This window comes from Pseudochaenichthys georgianus, chromosome 14, assembly GCF_902827115.2.
Source record: "Pseudochaenichthys georgianus chromosome 14, fPseGeo1.2, whole genome shotgun sequence".
NCBI classification, from domain to species: Eukaryota; Metazoa; Chordata; class Actinopteri; order Perciformes; family Channichthyidae; genus Pseudochaenichthys; species Pseudochaenichthys georgianus.
In genome coordinates this window covers 23,265,771-23,284,954 of record NC_047516.1, presented here as the reverse complement: position 1 = coordinate 23,284,954, position 19,184 = coordinate 23,265,771, and the positions used below count along the sequence as shown (strand labels likewise).

At 40.8% G+C, this 19,184-nt stretch overlaps 1 protein-coding gene across 6 annotated transcripts in view; it reads right to left on the bottom strand.

Moving 5' to 3' along the window:
• The window catches only part of st6gal1 (ST6 beta-galactosamide alpha-2,6-sialyltranferase 1), a 43,870-nt gene extending 25,902 nt beyond the window's left edge, over positions 1–17,968 (bottom strand). The window contains exons 1-4 of one of the 6 annotated variants that reach the window (XM_071205375.1): positions 17,670–17,968; positions 13,681–13,756; positions 13,485–13,597; positions 12,933–13,026 (exon numbers count right to left, since the gene is read on the bottom strand). In XM_071205375.1, the coding sequence (XP_071061476.1) occupies positions 12,933–12,944 (12 nt within the window). In that variant the 5' untranslated portion in view covers positions 12,945–13,026; positions 13,485–13,597; positions 13,681–13,756; positions 17,670–17,968. The remainder of the gene's footprint in view (positions 1–12,932; positions 13,027–13,484; positions 13,598–13,680; positions 13,757–17,669) is intronic. The other 5 variants (XM_071205374.1, XM_071205373.1, XM_071205377.1 and 2 more) reach the window with 5 other exon arrangements.
• Positions 17,969–19,184: the final 1,216 nt, after the last annotated feature.

Here is a 19,184-nt window from a genome sequence, read left to right as displayed (position 1 = left end):
TTGCATGTTCCGATTAACCCAGCCTCCCCCACATTTTCTTTTGTGTCTATATCTACGCCGGGATCCGGAGTCGAGGCTGATCCTCCTGCTGTGGTCCTGTGCCCTGGATCCTCTATCCTGAGTTCTGGATTAAGTCGTGGACTTCGGGTCGTAGCTCGGCCTGTCTCTGCGGTCCTGCCTGGGTCTCGTCATGCTGCTTCCCTGAAGGCTCCCACAGGATTGTAGCTGACATCCTCATGGATTCATTTACACACGGCATCTATTGCACGTCTGTCCGTCCTGGGAGAGGGATCCCTCCTCTGTTGCTCTCCCTGAGGTTTCTCCCATGTTCCCTTTAAACTGGGGTTTTTTTCTCCGGACGTTTTTCCTTGTACGATGTGAGGGTCTGAGGACAGAGGGTGTCGTTTTCTCATACTGATATTCTGCACAAACTGTGCTGTTGTATTTACTGTATAGTGTCCTTACTGTAAGGTAATTATTATATGTACAGCACTTTGGCTCGACCAAAAATCGTTTTAAAAATGTGCTTGAAAAACTTGATTTGATTTAAAAGCGACACAAAAACCTCCGTTAACCTCCGCAACTCTCGGAGGACAACCCTCCAGTAGAGGAATGGTCGGCAGGGGGGGGGTCCAGCTTGTGCTGGGTCTGCTCTGAGGGAATTTTACCCCATCTGGCCTGGGAAGACCTTGAAATGCCCCAGATGCATCAAGAAGAAGTAGCCAGAGATGGAAAAAGTACACACATCCTTTACTCAAGTAGAAGTACAGATACTCGTGTTTAAAAATACTCTGGTAAAAGTAGAAGTACTGACTAAACTTCTTTACTCAAGTCAAAGTAAAGAGGCTTTGAAATGTACTTCAGTAAAAAGTACCCATAGCTAGCAGCTGTTTTAAAGAGTACCTGACCTCCCTTTATATGAATAGAACAATAATGTCATTGTTAGTTAATGTTTCCATGCTGAACAACGGCAACATGACAACGTTTCCATTGGTCGCTCTTCTTTAGAGAAGACCAGGAAGTGATGGATACACGGATCGTGTTCCAACCAATAGGCACGCAATGACTGAGAATAATGATCACGCCACCAAACACACATTCAGACTAAAGGAACCAGCTGTTTGGAAAATGAGAGAAGTAGAAAGTACAGGTATTTGTGTTCAACATGTGAGAAGTAGAAAGTACAGGTATTTGTGTTCAACATGTAAGAAGTAGAAAGTACAGGTATTTGGGTTCAACATGTAAGAAGTAGAAAGTACAGGTATTTGGGTTCAACATGTAAGAAGTAGAAAGTACAGGTACTTTGGGTTCAACATGTAAGAAGTAGAAAGTACAGGTATTTGTGTTCAACATGTAAGAAGTAGAAAGTACAGGTATTTGTGTTCAAAATGTAAGAAGTCAAAGTAAAAAGTCGTCAGAAAAATAAGTAGTGGAGTAAAGTACTGATACTAGAACAATTTACTTAAGTACAGTAACAAAGTATTTGTACTCCACTACTTCCCACCTCTGGAAGTCGCTAAAGTGAAAAACGTCCAGCGTAACCTGTTTAAGCGCCAGCTAACGCATGATTTGTTACTAGAATTTGATTAAATCTAAATAACCAACCCTGGACACAGTAGTAAACATAATACCAGTTTTCTCTTTTGCTACACAACGGAGAGATATAGACCAGAGGAAGACAGAAATTGATCAATTCTATAATTGTCCCTATGGAACAACAATGCACACATGGCTGCCCATTTTGCTGCATTCGAGAGCAAAGAACTAACATAATCAATTTGTTCCTGCTGTGTTATTTCTATACATCCAGCAGCTGGTTAACACACAGCCAGAGGCACAGAATACTCTGTACTGCAGCACCATGAAGAGCAACACCACAGCAGCTTTAATTGAACTGTCTATATAACATAAAAAAAACGTTATACTAATCTTTATTTAAAGGTTTAAAAAATACTTTAGGGCTCTTTTGGAGGATAAACTGTTTAAAGAGGATAATTTAATCTAATAGTGACATTTTGTCATCATTCTCAGATAGGATTGACGGTGGGCTACATGGCAAGCATTTTTATATATTATATATATTTTAATATACAGTAATGTACAGTAAGCACTATCTTTGAACTTACTGCAAAATTATAACATGAAATTCACCCCTGGTGTCATTCTCTCTGCCACCCCTTGATTATATTTGCTTTGACTGTTCAGATGAGATGTCAACCATCAAAATTGGAGTAGGGGTTCCAGAGATATCACTGTGCAAAACACGCCGGTCAATTTGGACCAAAAATAGTGAAGGGGAGTAGGACCTAAGCAAGAGAAGGGCTGAGTACCCAGGATGCTGAAACGTGTGATGCTTGATCGCACTCACCCTCCTGTCCACACATATTAATCCAAATGACTCCCAATGATTATGATTGTAAGAACTATCAAAACAGTGGCAAATAATATTGTTGTTGAATTTTCAACAAAATAACTGAATATGCAAAGACTTTCTCTCTCGAGCTTGTTGACCTCAAACCCCTTGAACTCAGTCTGAATGAACCATCTCCAATTCCGAATAAGATGAATCAAAGTGACTGAAAAGCCGGAAAATATTGCAATGAGTGACTGCAAGGGAAAATAAAAAGATTTTGGGGCGAAACAGCTGCTTTCGCTTCGCTTGAACAAAAGAGCTGTCTGCACACTTTTATTATCTCCTTGATCACCATTTGGATGCAGTTCAAGCAGTTTGAATATCTGGTACACAGTGACTCTCTGGATATATCTGTTCCGACTCTCAGCTACCTGGCATGATCACATGAACACTTGTTTGTCTGTGACAAGGTGTTATCTATTAAGCTTAGTGAGACATCTTGTTGGCAATCAGTTACTAAGAGTACATCCACTGGTTATGGAGCAACATTATAAATCATGTGTAGACGTCTGGATCCACCTGATGAAAGTGAGTCTGATAATCATTCTCTTCTAGCTCAGTTTCTGGTCTCTACAAACTCCAGAGGGAAATATCTGTCTCTTTAGCTGCTAATTGTCCCACTAAGTCTTTAGCGGTGTCTCTGCTGCTGAGCAGGTAGGGTCAATGGGCTTTTTATGCATTTATTTTCTGAAAACAACACTATGACAGTGGTGAAAGTAAAACAGAACAGAAATGTTGCAGGCTGGACGGAAAAATAATAAGCTAAAAAATTAACTGTTAAGTCCCATAAACCTAAAGAGCTGTACAACACATAATCATTTAGATAGACATACTTTATTGTCATTGTCATTGTCAACAAGACACAGAGTGTAGAGATGTCCCGATCCGATCACGTGATCGGGGATCGGAGCCGATCACGTGATTTTCAAAAGATCGGAATCGGGAGAAAAAAATATAAAATATTTTTTTATTAATATTTAATGTTACAAAACAAAAATGACCATGTTCACGTCTTAAAGTCATCCTGAGACCTTAGTTTTGGTTTAAAATGACACAACATCATGTATGTTATAGACCTGGTTGCTTATTTCTCTCAAATCTGGCAACAGAGTGGGCGCAGTGTCTAATAGTAGCAGCAAGCTAACGAGAGGCTACGTTCAGCTGGTGACTCGGGAGTCGGGACAGAGAAAATGTCAGGAGTTTGGAAGTATTATAAAATTGAAAGCGAAGGCAGTATAACAGCCAGATGCAATGTTTGGAAGGCAGAGGTTCCGCATGGTGGAAAGAACAGAGCTACGTTCAACACGACCAATCTAATACGCTACCTGAGAAACAAACACCAACAACAACACGGCGAGTACACAGCGGCCACTCAGGTAACGGCACTGAAACAACCGACACTTTCAGAGACTTTTAAAGGGAAAGAGAAACTGCCCCAGAACAGTGAAAAGGCCAACACAATAACAGCCAAGATAGCTGAATTCATTGCGTTGGATGACGAGCCGTTATCTGTTCCTTTTTTTTTCTCTTAATGCATTGCATAAAGATCGGATCGGGAAAAATCGGTATCGGCAGATTGTCAAAATCAAATGATCGGAATCGGATCGGGAGCAAAAAAAGGTGATCGGGACATCCCTAGAGTCTACTATTAAAACAAAATGTCGTTGTACTGGCTTACAGGAACAGGACAATATAAAAACTTGCTAAAATTGTACATATAAATAAATAATAGTGACGTGGTGCTGATAAAATTAAAGATAAAGTGTGCGTTTAAAATATAAAGACTTACTATACATATAAATAAAATAGACATACTATATAGAAAATATGTGCGCTTTACACAGCGTAATCTAATCTCTATGTTACTGGTCTACTTAATTTAATTTAATACACATATCAAAAATAAAGAGTATATCTGCTTTATGTTCTGCAGTTTTTAATAAATATAAGTACATTACAGGTTTGGATCACCTGCAAAATAATAATAATAATTCCTTACATTTATTATAGCGCTTTTCCAGATGCTCAAAGCGCTTTACAAATACACATTACACATATTTTGTATACATGCAATGGTCACTGAAATGTGGCTCACACAGCTGTGGTACTCCAACAACTTGAGGATGTGACGCCTGAATGAATGAATGAAGCGGCTGCAGAGCTTCATAGCCTCAGACAGATGGTGTTGTTACAGATATGTGCTTAAAGAGTGCACCCTAAATCCCCTGCCTTCACACACACAGACAGCCAGCCAGAGATGTGTGTGTGTGTGTGTGTGTGTGTGTGTGTGTGTGTGTGTGTGTGTGTGTGTGTGTGTGTGTGTGTGTGTGTGTGTGTGTGTGTGTGTGTGTGTGTGTGCGTGTGTGCGTGTGTGTGTGTGTGTGTGTGTGTGTGTGTGTGTGTTGTGTGTGTGTGTGTGTGTGTGTGTGTGTGTGTGTGTGTGTGTGTGTGTGTGTGTGTGTGTGTGTGTGTGTGTGTGTGTGTGTGTGTGTGTGTGTGTGTGTGTGTGTGTGTGTGTGTGTGTGTGTTATGCATGGATTTATGGAGCCAAAAAGTACTCAAGATTAAAAGGTAGTTGCGGCAGTGTGTGTGAGTGTGTTTTAATCTGGCCTGGCAGAGTGAGGGGGAGTTAGATGGTTATGTGTGTGTCAGCAGCAGCAAAGCTCTAAAGCTAACGTAGAGGTTGGAATGGTCGGATGCAGAGTGACATTTATGCTTTGGCCAATCAGAAATCCAGCTTCCCCGGTGAATAACCTTTTAATGGCAAAAGATAATAAATGATGTCGACATGATTACACTTACTAATGTAAACTGAATACTCGGTACTGCGGAGTCTGATGGGTGTCATTAGTTTGCAGATATTTGGTGATTGAAAAGTAGGGCTTGATGATTTTAGAAACATATGTGAACATTGAATATTGACAATGTTACTTGCGATAAATAATCAGATATTAAAGTTCTGCCTTTCTGCTTCTTTTACAATACAGTTAGAATAAAAAACACTTAATTGCTGATGTTTTTAAATTTCACACAAAAGGCATTTGATTGATTTAGTTGCAGTTTTCTACCAATACTCTCTCACCTATAATAAAGTGCAGAATTGCAGTTTCTTTGCAATCAGGTATTATACAAGTTTTGGTTTAGCCCCAAGGACAAATCAGAAAATCCCCAAAGTCATTGAGATTATTTATCTGTTGACAATGGCTCCTGTACCACATTTAATGACAAACTGTCCAATAGTTGAGGACAAACTAACATTACCTACCCTGAAGCTAAGCCACCAGCATGAACTCATAAAGGAGTCCAGTTTGAAGCGACACAGGCCAAGATATCCCGGCTTTTAGTCCCAATATGGGTCAGGTTCCACGGCTCTTTTTAGTTTTGACTTATCGCTGTAAATGCACCCAGCTGACTGTGTTTTGAAGAATGTCTTTTGACAGATGGGTTGCAGTTAAATCTGCATAATTCATAATACTGTAGGTGCATAAGTGCAGCAAATGAATCATGACACAGACAGTAACTGTTACTACTGATGAGTCATCTTCATATCTTCACTCAAAAAACACATTTCTCAGACGAGAGCAACCTGAGTTTTGAATACTGACACCAGAGGCCTGTACTAGGGATGCATACCGGTATTACCGAAATACCAGTTACTGGTGGCAACGGTATACCGTACCGAAATCAGATCCGATTCCCATAGCCGTGGGAACATGTTTCAAATGGGGGGTGCTGTGGGGATGACACCAGAGCCGGTTTTTACCAATTTGCTGTCCTAGGCAAGATTTTAGCTGGCAATGAAAAACCTCTACAAAAGACCACGACACTACAAACAGAGAAACGTATTGACATGGTGGACAGCTTATATAAAAAGGCTTCAAATGTATTTAGTATTGCATGAACATGTTTTAATTGGGGGGTGGATTTCACATCCTCTAGGGGGGTCCGGAGGTGCCGCCCGGGAAGATTTATTTTAACATTTTAAAGTAAAATGCTTCAATCTGGTGCACTTTGAGCGCCCAATTACTAGAGACTGATCTAGGGGATACAACTCTAAAACACCCATATGAAAAAGATCGGTTTGCATTTTAATAATCAAATAAGTATGTGAACATAACCGATAACCTACCATAGCCAATAACGAATACATGTAGGCTAACTTGTTTTATTTTTCTGGTTCATTTATATCTTATTTTATCAGTTAACATTTATTTATTTATGCATATTTTTAAATCTCTCCAGTTTTCAAAACAATATTTTTGGTTTACTGTCCTATAGTATACATTGGAATGATTTCAAACCTGTTTTTATTTATCCTAATAATTATACAGGAGTGCCTTGGAAATATTTGTTTACATAAATTGTGATCAAAACGTTTGAGACCCACTGAGATAACTTAGACTAAAGTGAACTATCTAAACTCTCAGAGTCCTTCACCTCACTGTGCCTCTCAGTCTGACAGGAGAGCTCTCCCTCCACATTATTGTAGAAACAGCTTCTTATATCCGTTAGCGCAGCAGAAGCTAACAACATTCCCCGCCTATCTATCTATCTCTCTCTCTCACTCTCTCTCTCTCACGCTGGCTGTGAGCTGCGGGTGCCTGATAAGCCAACATCCCCCACTATCACCGCTCATCGTACGGGGCAAATGAAAAATGTAACCGGGGTGAAAAGGGTGTTATCTTTACTTAATTATGAATGTTGTTACATCAAGGCTGAAAATTCTTTTTTTTGTATTATATTTGTATTTAATCTTGTGGAAGTGCAGATCCCATGTCCTCCACCAGGGGGTGCTGCAGCACCCTCAGCACCCCTACTTCCCACGGCCCTGCCGATTCCGATACTTAAATTAAGGCTGCGGCCACACGAGGACGAAAACGGCTAAACGCATAGGATTAACGCAAACGCAATCGCAAACAAGCTTCCGTCCACATGCAATAGTTATCCGGATAGTGTCTGCCCACACGAGACCGCTCCGTTTAGCTCCAACCGCTGGAGAAGCTGCAGTACATATGCAGGAGCCTGTACGTGGCGCTGTAACTTCCTCCACAAAAGCAGCGAAGAAGCATGGTTGTCATGGTTGCCCTTCTGTTTATTCTCCGCGGTGGGGGCCGAGGGAACCGGGCAGAGTTTTTCGCCAGTCAACGTGTATTAAAGTTTAAATCTTCTGGACAAAATTATAAAAGTGCCGGTCAAAGGTCTTCTTTGTTATTTATTGAGCTTTAAAACAAATGAATAACGACTCTATATAATGTAATAATAAAATACACGGAGCCTCTCTTTTTCCTCCCTCTCTTCGGACAGCGTCAGTGTCTGTCTCATGCAGCATCTGATCCAGTAATGAGTGACCCGGCCGACAGTAAAAATAAACATATTTATAACTAGTTTAGGGAGTTTGAGAGGTAATTAAAATAGCTAAGGGTGATGATCTGACTTGAAGTGTGTGTTTTGCTGCAGCGGGAGGAGCTGCAGGTGAGCAGAGCTGCGTGTCTCCGTCCTGTCAGATTAGACTTCACTCGCGAGAGAAAGATAAATAATCTGAATTCAGGGTGCAGTTTACTTTGACGTGGGGGTGAGCAGCAGAGGTGGGGAGAGGCGGGGCTATTGCCTCATCATTATTGCTGTATGTTGCACAAACAACTGTAGCATGGTCAATAGCGTCCGGAGCACGATAGCAACTCTGCGATCCGCCATTGTTGTTGTTGTTGGTGGCGAAACACTTCAGCAATGGCGCCGGGTAAGCGGAGGTGAGCAGAAGAGGTGGGGAGAGGCGGGGCTATTGCGCAATCACTATCAGTGATCTGAAAATGTTCGGATAGGGCGTACACACGGAGCCGTTTGACCCCCCAGAGAGTTGCGTATGCCTTTCTATCCACCTTGGGACCCGTTATTGTTTCCTCAGTCGTTTAGTGCCGTATTCGGTCGTCCTCGTGTGGCCGAACGGTCTATATGACACTAAACTAGGGGTGGGCGATATGACGATATATATCGTCGTGACGATATTAGGTCTCCACGATATGCTTTTTCAGAGATATCGTCCTATCGTGATAAAAACGTTTTTTTTAAAAAATGGAAATTTAAAAAAAAAAAAAATAGCGGGAGGGGAAGAGGCTCTCCGTGCGCGGCGCAGGGGGCTATGAGAGCAGACGGAGAGCCTCTTCCCCTCCCGCTCCCCCAGCCTCACCTACTGATTTTTATTTCACCATATATCAAGCCCAATCGATTTCACAATGTCAGCGCACCTCTGCTTTCGTTCAGTCCGAGTTGTTTGACACGCTCCCAAAGTCCCCGCCCCCTTTCTTTGCAGCGAGCAACCATAGGGCAGGCATTTCATAAAGGGGCTCCTTATGAAAAGACTAGCAAACGGTGGAAAGACATAACTGACGCGGTGGCGTTTTATGTTTTTCCCTTCAGTTATGCTAAAGTCTTTTATTACACTTCAAGTCTAGTCTAAAGTTTACATTTTAATTGTTTGTCACTGACTTTTCCTCATTGATGTTTTATGTTTTACTTAGTTATGTTTTACCCTCCTTTTCATGTTTATTGATGTTCACTGCTCACTTGTTCATTCAGGGTTTCATTTCTGAAATAAAACCAGCTTGAAATGCTATTTTGGTCTGTTACTCCTTTTTGTTTTAGTTTCTGTTACCTTGTAGGTGCTTGTACTGTTAAGTAACTTGAAAAATAACCATAATAACCGACATGAAAAAATATCGTGATATATATCGTCTATCGTGATACTGCCTGAAAATATCGTGATAACATATTTTTCAATATCGCCCACCCCTACACTAAACAGTAACGCAAACGACCGAATTCGTCCTCGTGTGGCCGCAGCCTAAAAGTGAGTCCGTGGCCCGTGATGGTGGGTGTTATAAATTAGATTGCATAATCGTTTTTCTTCATATACTTCAATACTAGAAAGGTAAAAGTCCCACAAATGAACTGTGATGGCATTTGTTTTCTCTCACCAGCGAAGGCAAATGTTGATTTTAAAGATGAGATTTGTTTGTTTGTGCAATGCCGAGATCTCATGACCTTTATTCTATTATTTATTTGTTCTCTAGTCGAACCTCAGGTTTAACATTAATTATAACGTTGCTATAACGGTCTGTTTGCATTGACAAGATGTGCTATTCACGCGGCACACCTGATGGCGGGTGTTATAAAAGATATTCCATAATCGGTTTTCTTCATATTTTTTATGTATTTTTCATTGTTTGTTCAGTACTAAAAGGTCCAAGAAGTCCCACAATTGAATTTAATATTCATTTGACATGTCAACTATATCGTAAAGCGCTTCATGGGAGTAATTGTGGGATGATACATTTTCAAAGTATCACGATATGTATCGGTTGAATATCGGTATCGTTCAGTGGTATCGGTATCGGTATCATAAAAAAGTCAACGATATGCATCCCTAGCCTGTACTACGAATCCAGTTCAACATACCCTGGATATGTTTGAGTTAGCTGGCTTAACTAACCCAAAACAAACGCGATCTCGCTAAGCGGTCCTACGATGCTGGTTGTCAACTCGGTAATTCAGTGCGCGTTCACATGAAAGGGGCGGGGTTAGCAACATTTTACCAATCACAAACATGGACAAGCGTATTGACAGCGCAGCGTCATACTTCCTGAATGAAAAGAAAACTATAATATTAGACAAATATTAGTTCAACTTTAAACATCCATGACTTAAACACTTTATCCAGGATAAAAGCCACATAGCTGCACCTGCAAGGTGAATACAGAACAGCTGGTAAAAATATAAGTGTTTGAATGCGTACATTAACAGGTTTATGATATGCCCCGTCTAAGACACGAGTGGATATGACTTTAATTACATTTGACTCGAGTGTTTCGTCAACTTAATGTGTTGCTTAAAATAATACTTCTGCATACAGTATGTGACACTGTGAGTGTTGCACGGCCAGATACGGCTCAGCTGACTCAGATAAGGAGATACATGATACATTATGATGTGATATGATGTGATATGAATGATAATGGGACACATCGAAGTCTGCACTCAGTGCCGCGGACTGTACGTAATGTTACGTTGATCCGGTTATTTGTGTTGTGGCAGATATTTAAAGGTGACCTATCATGCTATATTTGAACAATATATTGTAGGGCCATACCTATATAAAGTATATAAATATAGTTTTTTTTTCAAAATACCAAACAGATCCTGCATTTTAGCCATGCCTCATTTCGCTCTATATGCTCTTTCCACTCCTGTTTTTGCAGGGGGCTGATTCTGTGAGCTGCAGCACGCCCCCCTACAGGAGAGGGGAGCATGCTATGAGAACGGACATGTTGACCGGCGGAAAAAAATCGCACTGAAACTCTGCCGCACGGTCCCCTCGTTCCTTGGAAGAGGCGGAGAGGTGGGTGTTTGTCATCTGCTGGTGGACTAACCGGAGAAAATTACAGCGAGGGAGGGATTAAAATGAATAACAGCAGCAGGAGCAAATGCTTGCCTCGGGGAGGAAGAAAAATAGCCACAGCGGAGAATAAACAGAAGGGCAACCATGGCAACCATGCGCGGGAAGTCTTCTTCACTTACGGAGCGTCCACACTACAGCTTCAAAAATAGCTTGGGGCTGGGCGTGTCTGGAGCTTGGGGATTTTATTCAAGCAACACGGCCAACAATTAATTACATGAATCTCCCGCCCCCGACATACAAAGCAAAAAACCCTGGGGATTTTATGGGAGCAATATATATATATAAACTCCCCAAACAGGCGAAAACCTACCAGATTCACCCAACTCTCTGCCACCTCCCTCCATGCCTGGTTCCTCCGGTTTGTATCCCGGTAGGTGAAGAGGGTCTGGTCATACAAAACCGGGTGATTTTCTACGGCGATAGTTAGTTTCTCCTCCGACTTTTTTTGAAATATAGAACGGCGGGATATCTCTCCCAGCTTAGACGCGGTTTGATTGGCTACGGCTTCAGCTGTCAGATTTTGGGAAACGGGATTTGATTGGCTGGCACTGGCTACTCCGGCGTCTCAGGCGACAGAAGTTGAACATTGTTCAACTTCTGTCGCCTGAGACGGACCGCTCTACTACCCACAATTCAGTACGGCGAAAAAGCGCGGCTACGTGACGTCACCCCATTGAAAGTGAATGGGCAGATTGGAGCTTTCGACGCTGTAGTGTAGACGGGCCGTAAAGCGTCTCCAGCACTTTCGAGCGGCAATGGCCGGCGGTGGCCCAACCCCACATTCCCCTGATAGGTGGAGAGTTGGCCATATAGGCGGAGCACCACTTCTGTGACGTAGAAAATAATTAAAATCTGGATCAGTCTGTATCAGATCCGTTGCAGCCCCGTTTTAGAGATTTGGGTATGGAGGAAAAGAGAGAGGGTTGTGTTTTCTGACACTTGGTGAGTTCCCTGACACACCGGGGACACATATTCATGTATAAAAGATGTACAAAAGAGCATTTTGCATGATAGGTCACCTTTAAGTAAGCTTTCTTAACGCTAATGTTATATTAGTCAGATCGCTCTGAACATGGGTGGTGATATTCTATTAATGTTGATTTTTGCCGGCCGTCTTTCCTACAACGGCAGTTGTTCTGTATCCTCCTGTAATATGACTTGATAGCTTTAAACTCCAAACCTGCTCCGGAGCAGGTTTGCTGTTCAGCACAAGTTACCATGGAGATCTAGCCCGGTAAGAAGAGAACCAGAGTCGTAAGACCGGAACAGTACAGGCCTCAGGAAAGGATGTTTGTTTACACTTTAAATTAGTGTAAACAAAATACTGGACTAATGACTGCAACTGATAAGTATGGGGATTTTTACTGCACAGTGACTACTTTCTCTTTAAGTACATTTTGATGTTACATACTTTAGTAATGTTTTGAATGCAGGACTTTTATTTGTACTAGAGTATTGACTCTGTGTGATATTAGTATTTTTACATTAGTCATCTGAATACTTGTTCCATCACTGGTTTCACTTTAAAGGGGCCCTATTATGCTTTTGGGGTTTTTTCCTTTCCTGTTATAAAGGTTTGTGTGCATGTAAATGGTCTTCAAAGGCTAAAATCTCTCCATCATACTCCCTCCACCCCCCCTGCCTGAAATGCCTCCATTGGACTTCATCAAGATAGTGACATCACTATGTAACACTTGCGCTTATTTTGGCTAGCGCTCCAACGCATTGTACGTGATAAGCTAAGAGGTGAAGAGGTGGGACATCTCTAAGCTGTTGACCAATCACAGCAGAGCTAACCTAACCAAGGGTAGCAGAAAAATAAAATACCTTTTTAAACATTGGAGCATGTAAACATGTCACAGTAGAGGCACAACATACAAATATGTACCTGAAATTGAACATAACAGGGCCCCTTTAAATACATTGTGATGTTATTCATGGTTAATGCTTGCAGGATTTTTTGTGAGGAGCATTTTCACTGTGTGATACTAGTAGTTTTACTTCAGTATAGCATGTGAATGCTTGTCCGAGCACTGTGTTGAGTGTGGTGAACAGTGGACATGTTACCTTGTAGCTCATGGTGTGTGCGCTGCTGCACGCTGTGTTGATGTGATCGTTGCTTAGAAACGGCCTGCTGCCTTTACGTTTCCCCTCATGTCCTCTGTGGATAGAAACAGATGAACACTGTCAGATGTTTATCTCGATAGATTACTTAAATATTTCACTTCTACTTGCAAATCTACGAATAAAAGCCTTTTATATCGTCTTTTCTTTCAAATGGAAACAGAAGCTCCTATTATATTTTGCATTTAATCTAACCCTCTTTTTCTTTTGTTTTTGCATTTCTACGCTGGTAAAATTCAACTTAGTATATTAAAAGCTCTGTAATACTGTATTTATGACCAAATCTGAGGTGCTTGTACTTCTACTACTGTTTTACCATAATTTCACTATCTACTTCAACAGTCACATTAAAACAGTTACTAAATCAGCCTACTATCAGCTAAATAATATATCTAGGATTAAAAGACTAATGTCACAGCAGGATCTGGAAAAACTTGTCCATGCTTTTATCTTCAGTAGACTCGACTACTGCAATGGTGTCTTCACAGGTCTCACTAAAAAATCTATTAGGAAGCTGCAGCTGATTCAGAACGCCGCTGCTCGAGTCCTCACTGACACTAAGAAAGTGGATCACATCACTCCTGTTCTGAAGTCTTCACACTGGCTTCCTGTGTGTCAAAGAATAGATTTCAAAATACTGCTGCTGGTTTATAAAGCACTGAATGGTTTAGGCCCAAAATACATTTCTGACCTCCTGCTAAATGATGAACCATCCAGATCTCTCAGGTCTTCAGGGACTGGTCAGCTTTCTGTCCCCAGAGTCAGAACTAAACATGGAGAAGCAGCGTTCAGTTATTATGCTCCAAATATCTGGAACAAACTCCCAGAAACCTGCAGGTCCGCTGCAACTCTGACTACTTTTAAATCCAGACTGAAGACTTTTCTTTTTGTCGCTGCTTTTAATTGAACTATTCATATTTTAGACTGCACTGTAACTTTTATCCATGTATTTTTCCTTTTAATGTTTATTTTATTAGCTTTTCTTTTTTAATGCTTAATGTCTTTCATTTTTTGTAAAGCACTTTGAATTGCCTTGTGTTGAAAAGTGCTATATAAATAAACTTGCCTTGCCTTGCCTTGCCTTACTTCGACTCCTCGAGGGGAAATATTGTACTTTTTGCATAACTAAACTTATTTCATAACTAAACTTATTTCTGAGCTTTAGTTAATATTTACATGTCCGCATTGCATCATTGCATTTAAGAATACATTTCATTATCTTACAGCACATATCTTAACTGTAACCCATTGTAAACAATTTACTTAACTACACTAATTTCAGAGCTTTTATTCTGTTTTTGTTATATCCTCTCAGTGTTCATTTCTAACGGGGATTTAATGGATTTCCCACTAATTAATTGGAATGAAATATACCTTTCAATAGTTTTCTTTAAGGATAACATATCACTGGATGACTGTAGACATGTTATACCTTTTAAATTCCAATTTTAAATGTTGCTTTTCTAATATAGCAGTTTGAATCTATGAATCTGTGTGAATGTGAAGGTCAATATTGATAAAAGCAGTTTTTGAGTTGAAGAAAAGCTGCAAGCAATGCAACATGTCAAATGTCGTGATTAGATTATGGCTATAATAACCCGAAATGCAGTGGTTGTATTCACAGAACTCAAACATGTAGTTTATAACTTCCTGTAAGACTTCCTGTAAGACTAGTTCATGAACTGAAGAGCAGATCGCGTTCACACCGGAATAAGTCCCTGAGGGACGATTAGGCAAATGAAGCCGCTGACGTCACTTCTTCTGCTTTGGGTTTACTGGCAGGCCGCAAACAACTTCCTTGTATACTGTCCCCCGAAGTGCCCGGCCGGAAGTCCCGGAATGACAGAGAAGAGACTGTCAAGTTTGGCTGTACTCAGCATTGAATCAAAACGCACTAAAGCTTTGGATCTTACTAATTTTGTGAAATCATGCGGAAATGTCGTCATCAGCAGGCCATCACGTGGTTTCCAAAAATAACCGAGTGACACGAGTAGATTTTAGCGGAGACCGGCGGAAAATATGTCTCAAAATTCCGTGTGTGTAAAAAGACGATCCACGAGCAGAAATGTGAGATCCACGAGCAGAGATTTGAGATCCACGAGCAGAAATGTGAGATCCGCAAGCGCATTTTTGGTCGACAAATACAAAATGGATTCACAAATGCCAGATCGAAAGTTGTAAATGTTAAAGAGATATTCACAGATCTTTTTTTTATTTGTGAAAATATTTAGCGTATTTGCAGATCCGTTTTACATTTGCAAATTTATTTGTGAGTTTGCAAATCTTTTAAATGCATTTGTGGATGGTGTTTTACATTTACAAATCACATATTTACACACAAATTATTTTTATGTTCACACAAATAATTATGAGGCATATCTATGCCCATAGACCCCCTTCAATCACCTCAATCGCGCAGCGGAATTCACATCCACCGCTTCATGCTCGCCGTCGGAGCGAATTTGCGTCTCTGCATTGACTTTACATGTAATCACGCAGGCCCCAAACACCAAACATCGCGTCACGATGTTTGGGGGCGCGATCTCGCGGTAGCCAATCAGCGGTGAGGATCTCAGCCTGCTGTCACTGACATTCAACCAGAAAACATCAGACGTTAGCACACAGAGCTCACAGCTCCTCATATCTGTTCAGAAACTGGACAAAAGTTAAACAAGTTCAAACCACAGACTATTTGTGTCATGGTGAATACAGTCGCTGGTTTATTTATGTCTGTAGGCCTTTGTTATGAGTGTGGACGGAGCATAACGTTAGCTTAGCCTGATCGATCCGATCTCCATTCAGAAAACAAGCATTTTAAAAGGTTTTTCGCCTGCCGTCTGTCTGCAGACTTGTCAAAGCATTAATTCATGGTTTTTACTAACCGGTATCAGTATGTCGTTACTTCGGCATCATTTAGAAACGTGTATATTTAATCACAGTAAAATATGTTCATTTTGTTGTAGTTGTAGCCCCTGAGCCAGCGCGTGTTGTTTGAATTCTTTCACACACAGTGAAGTCACGAGCTACCCACAATGCAACGCGCGCCATATATATATAAATTAGTGGTGCACGATAATTATCGGTCCGATATTAGGAATTATGACGTCATCCCGATAAACCCGATAAAAGTATTAATAGCCCCGATAATATACAATATATTTTTTGGGGGAAAAAAAGAAAAAAATCCTGCGGTGTGGGTGGATTGGGATGAGGGGCGCTTGTTTTTCACTCGGCTCCTCCCGTTTTGCCAGTACTGTGGTATTAGTGGTTTAGGAAGAGGGGAGTTTTTCACAAATCCAGCGCTCCCTAACTCATGCCTGGCTGTGACGTAAATGGTGTGCGGCCGTGAAGCCAGGACAGTAAACAAACATGTCGTCGGTAGTATGGGACTATTTAAAAGTTTCAGAGTTAGATAGTTCGCTTGCTATTTGTATTAACAGATGCAATGCAGAAGTTCCACGAGGAGGGAAAAAGACAACGAGCTATAATACTTCCAACCTGATTAGTCACCTGAAACATCGCCATCGCTACGATGGTGTGTTAAAAGCGTACGAAGACGCCTGCGCTGCTAAACTAGCGGTGAATCCAAAGCCAGCTGCAAAGGCACCGGGGCTTTTACCTATCGACGAGGCTTTTGAAAAAGGCAAGAAGTTTGCCAGAGTAATGCCAGGTAATAGTTGTTTCCATTTCTTAATATGGACCACTCATTGTTCACTCATTGTTCAGGGAAACACATTGTCATTGACTGATTGACTCAATTATATTTATTTGGGAAAATAAATATGGTCACTTTGAAGAGTCAAAACTGTTCTTGGCTTTGTTTTGTTCATCGTAGTAATGCTCATGTCATTTGCTCACTACTAGTCTTTTTTTTACCACCAGGTGTGCAAAAACTACAGGTACATTTAATATATATATATATATATATATATATATTATTATCGTTTATCGGTATCGGTCTTGAGAAGCAGGAAGTTATCGGAATCGGTATCAAAAAACCAATATCGTGGATCCCTAATATAAATACGCCATTTTCCTGGAGGTGCTAACATCCTGGAGGTGCCAATATAAACAGCTAGCTAACGTAGCCAGGCAAAGAGCACGAGGTTCTAGTTCCGGATTTTTTTTGGTGTGAATGCAAATTTTCGGAACTATATCGGAACTACACTGGGAAAAGTACTCCGGTGTGAAAGCACCTATTGCATTTAAGATTATGTTTTATTATCTTACATCTCTTTATTCTCTTAACTCTAACCCATTGTAAACTGCATCTTGATTAATCTTATATTTACTGATTTACTGTAGCAACCTCTCCTTTTATGACACCCACCTTCATCAGCCTTTTTGATAAATGGAATTGACTTTTATTTTTGTATTAAATTCAATTGTATTTTATTAAATCAAAAACGGATAATTGTGGAAATGCCTCTAAAATAACAATAATCTATATTTGTATACCAAAATAACGAGTAGTATTGCACAGTAACACAGTACACATATCATAAGCTACATAAAGCAGTGCATAGGTGCAAAATAAGACATTAAACACAGGCCATCCTCAGACACCATGCAATCAGGATCATTACAGCAAGATGCCTATAGGTCGATGCATTGATATATTAATTGATAAACATACAAACATGCATATTTATCTCTATGTTATTTATACATCTGTATTACCTTATCTAAGGTGTTGACTGTTGAGCTGTTATTCGTTGACCTGTGTTAAGTGATGCTCCTCCGTTACCGTACCGCCAACCGCGTCGTTTCCTCTGATGTATCGTTGCTCCGGTACCGTTCAGGTTGTTGTTCCCGCCGCCATGTTCCCGGTAAGTCTCGTGCCTCTCGGCTCCGCTACCACCCTCCGTGCGTCCAGTACGATGCCTCTGTCAGTGTCCGGTGGTATTTGGATAAGCACGAACCGTATCTCTGCAAGTCTTCTCTTCTCTCTCTCTCTTCCTCCGCGCAGAGTGCATCACCGAGCGTCAAGCACGCGATAACGAGACACGCGCGCTTCCTGCCAGACTTTCGAAATAAGAGCCGTAATCTGTTCAATTCAGTATCAGAATCAGAATACCTTTATTAGTCCCACAGAGGGGACATGTACATTGTTACGGCAGAAAAGAGACAAAGACTGCTTAATGTTACCTAAGCATGCATAATTGTTTTTACTAAAGATAAAAAAATAAGATATTATAAAGTTACACATTTTACAAAAATACACACCCAACAGTTCTGAGGATTTAGCAGCCAGGTGTATATATTGCACAGTTTTTAACGGCATATATATATATATATTGAATATATTGCCCATATTGCTCGAGAGAGGTGTTATAGTCTGTGTTGTTGTGTTCGGGGTGTCTACTATGGGCCGTGCTGGTTATATACATATAATTCAATTCTCATTAAGGTTTTATTGTCATATATGGTAAGGTAAGGTAAGGCAAGTTTATTTATATAGCACATTTTCAGACACAGAGGCAATTCAAAGTGCTTTACATCATCATTAACACTTAAAGGTGGGTAGGTACATTTGAGAAACCGGCTCGAGATCGCCAGAATTTGAAAATACACAACCGGAGAAAATCTGCCACTTCCTTATAGAGCCCCTCCTCCAACATACACGAACGCGCACATCACCAATGAGGGCACGAGATAAGTGTGTGCCCCGATGGCAGGCTGACAGGCAGGTAGGCCATCCAATCCGTTTAGCCGGCCCGGCTTGTACTTTTTACAGTATAGAGAGGCGAAGTCACGCCCATCTACTTCCGGCCCATGGGACCCCGGAAGCGAAACATTTACATTGAATTCAATGGAGAGAGAAAACGTATCTTTTGATCCCGTTTGAATTGTGCCACGAACTACACATATGATGTTTGTCAATCTTAAACAATCATTTCCATGTCAAAAAAGTCACATTTTGTCGTAAAACTGTTGAAATATAAGACTATGAAAAATATGCGACTACAAAGACTACAAATCCCAAATCCCATTCTGGGTCGCGTAAGTGATGTCACAGGCGATAATGCTCCAAGTGGTTGTGACTCGTAATTAAAGCGAAGAAGAAGAAGAAGATCTCATAACTGATTTATTCCCTCCAATAAATAAGAGATTGCTAAAAATAAATTCACTTTTACAAGATGCCTGTGTGCTTTGTACCAGGTTGTAATCACATAAGTGATCATACCACTTGCT